This window comes from Triticum urartu, chromosome 6A, assembly GCF_056163025.1.
Source record: "Triticum urartu cultivar PI428250 chromosome 6A, HENAU_Tu73, whole genome shotgun sequence".
In the NCBI taxonomy this organism is placed as follows: Eukaryota; Viridiplantae; Streptophyta; class Magnoliopsida; order Poales; family Poaceae; genus Triticum; species Triticum urartu.
The window spans coordinates 27,288,717-27,291,545 of record NC_141878.1 but is presented as its reverse complement, the minus strand read 5'-3'; the positions used below and the strand labels follow the sequence as shown (position 1 = coordinate 27,291,545).

Here is a 2,829-nt window from a genome sequence, read left to right as displayed (position 1 = left end):
GCCAGGTCGGTGTTCCTCTTCTTCGCGGCGACATTGGTCCGGAGTAGGTCGAGCTTGACGGCGCTGTTCGTCATCAACGCTGAACACTGCGCCTCGGTCTTCTCTTCACGCAGGGGCGGCCCGGTCCTGTGCGTCGGCGAGGCAATGCTCGATGGATTCCTGCACTCGCGTGGTAGACGAGTCAGCGTGTTTCCCCTTCTTGGCCCCTTTGTTGCCTTCGGGGCGCCCGTCGCCCGCGCCCGGCGTCGGCGCGTCCGGTTGTAGGTCTCCTTGGCCTTGGCAAGGGTGCGCTGGACATCCGCCCACTTCTCGCACTTCTTGATCCACTTGAAGAGATGGAGGTACTAGAATTCTTGGTCGCTGTTGTCCTGGCGATACATGGCCAACATGCGCAGCAGCTGCGCCGAGGAACAAACAGTTGGCGAGCGTGCACGGCGAAAAGAAGTGGGAGACCAGGGTGCCATACCTGATCCTCAATACTGGCGCCGCTCTCTGGGCGAGCCACGGTCTCCTCGACTGTTCCATGCCATTTGTTGCACACCGACTAGATGAGCCCCCAATGGTTCGCCATTACCTTCGACCCGTGCTGCATGTGGACGCCTTTGAAGTAGGGGACGACGAGCTTGCGCTCATCGAACTCGGCCTTGATGCGCTCCCAATACATCTCTATGCTCTGGTTCGTGCCGGTGATCGGGTCGAGGCAGACGACTTTGCATGCTTCGGCGAGACATTCCTGCTCCTTGGACGCCCACCATATGCGCGGCTCGCCGGTTCTGTCCGCCCCCTTCTTCTTCTTGCGTCTCCTTGCCAGAACAGGCGCTGGCTCCTCCTCCTCCTCCTCGTCCTCGTCCTCCTGCTCGTCCGGCTCCTCCTCGCCGTACTCGAGCTTACCGATATATTCATATATAAGTTCCAACCTCGATCCCTTGCCACGCGCGCCACGCTTCCAATCCGCCGACCTTCCGCTCCGACCGCAGCAGGTCCCAGGACCAGGAGCCGGAGGGGTGGTGCTGGGCGTCGTTCCGTGTCAGGATTCCGTGGAAAAAAAAGAAAACTCCGGCCGCCGCACCATGTCAATTTCAGCGCCGCTGGAAGATGAGGACCTCCTCCGGCTGCCTCCGCTGCCGTCAACCCTCTCCCGCGCCTCCCTCGTATGCACGCGCTGGCGCCGCATCCTCTCCGATCCCCACTTCCTAAGCCGTTTCAGCAGACACCACCCGGAACCTCCTCTGCTGGGCTTCTTCAAAGAGTCTACCCCATATCCCTTCTTCATTCCTGTCCTGGACCCGCCCGATCACATCCCTGCCGAGTGCTTCTTTGTGCCTGAGATGACGGGGGATTGGGAGTTCCTTGGCTGCCACCACGGCCTCGCCGTCATGCTCAGCGAGTCTCTGTGTGAGATCTTCGTGTGGGATCCCCTCAACGGCCAGCAGTACCGCGTGCCTTTTCCATCAGAACTCCGCGACGCAAAAAGGGAGAGTTTCTGTAGGTGCAGCGCCACGGTGATGTGTGTTGATGATCAAGACGGGTATTTGCAGGAGGATTGCTTCTTGAACCCGGCCTTCAAATTGGTCTTGATCTGCTCCCGTAGAGACCTGAAGATATCATTAGCTTGTGCCTACGAATCAGTGTCGGGTGTATGGGGGAATATTGTCTCAGCGTCGACTAGAAGGATGGTTATGAAGCTAAAGCCCAGCATCCTTATCAGGAGTGCAGTTTACTGGTTGCTCCATGGAGGTCAAATCCCTGCATTTGATATTGAAAGGCAGACTCTTGCTGTCATCGAGACGCCCGTAGATGCCCAACGTTGGTCCTTTCAGCTCTTACGGACAGATGAAGACAGCGTTCTTGGCCTTGCCGCTATGTCGAAACTGGGCATTCATATATGGGAGAGGAACCTGAACTCTGATGGTGTTGCCGGATGGGTGCTTCTGCAGAAAATCAATCAATTGGAGGGGATGTTGTCTAACGACTTCATAAGTGAAGGGATGGTGGGGTATGACGAGGACTTAAATGTGGTGGTTTTGTCTACATACAGTGGTGACTTCATGTTGCACCTTGAGTCGAGGCGGATCAGATTGATTACTAAAGCTGCCCCCAATGTGAGTATCATAGTTAGTATCATGCATACCAACTAAGCAATTTTGATGAGATGGCATAGAATTCAATGAAGAAAGAGAGACTTGAGTATCATATCATGATACCGTGATGTGCTACTTTGTGTCATGCATGTCAATAAATGTAGTCCTCTATGATACCAACATACACTACAGGAAAATTCAGGTTTCCCGTGTGTTAGCCTATAAGCCGAGTGTTTTTTTCGGGCTCCCGGCTTACGCTCCTCTAAGCCGAGCCTCAAGAAAAAAACACCCGGTAAATACGAGGAACTCGGCTTATGGTCATCTATAAGCCGAGTTTCGCAAAAAAGATCACGGCTTATATGAAACACACGGTATCTACGGGAAAAGGCACCCGGCTTACAGCACACACTCGGTAAAGACATCTGCCACGTGTCTGCAACGGTAGTGATTGACGGCGCTGTCACGGAGCAGCATATAAGCCGTGTGTCCAAAGTAGGCACTCGGCTTATAGGACATATAAGCCGTGTGTCCGAAGCAGGCACTCAGCTTATAGGACATATAAGTCGTGTGCCTGATGAAATCACTAGGCTTACATTTTTGCGGATTTTTTGCAACGAGTAACATTTGCGCGAATTTAGTTTAGGATGGTTTTCATTGCATTTATATTTACTACTTAATTAGTATTATTATTCTAACCTATTTTCTGTCGACTAGTTTTCATGGGTCTTATTTGTGAAATTATTAATTT

At 53.0% G+C, this 2,829-nt stretch overlaps 1 protein-coding gene across 1 annotated transcript; it reads left to right on the top strand.

Annotated features, from left to right (window-relative positions):
* The first annotated feature begins 1,070 nt into the window (after positions 1-1,070).
* LOC147963476 (uncharacterized) lies at positions 1,071-2,138 on the top strand. Its single transcript, XM_087529589.1, has one exon. The coding sequence runs from the start codon at positions 1,071-1,073 to the stop codon at positions 2,136-2,138; it is 1,068 nt and encodes a 355-aa protein (XP_087385715.1).
* Positions 2,139-2,829: the final 691 nt, after the last annotated feature.

Coding starts and splice junctions, on each gene's coding strand:
- LOC147963476 (XM_087529589.1), top strand. CDS start 1,071: ATGTCAATTTCAGCGCCGCTGGAAGATGAGGACCTCCTCCGGCTGCCT.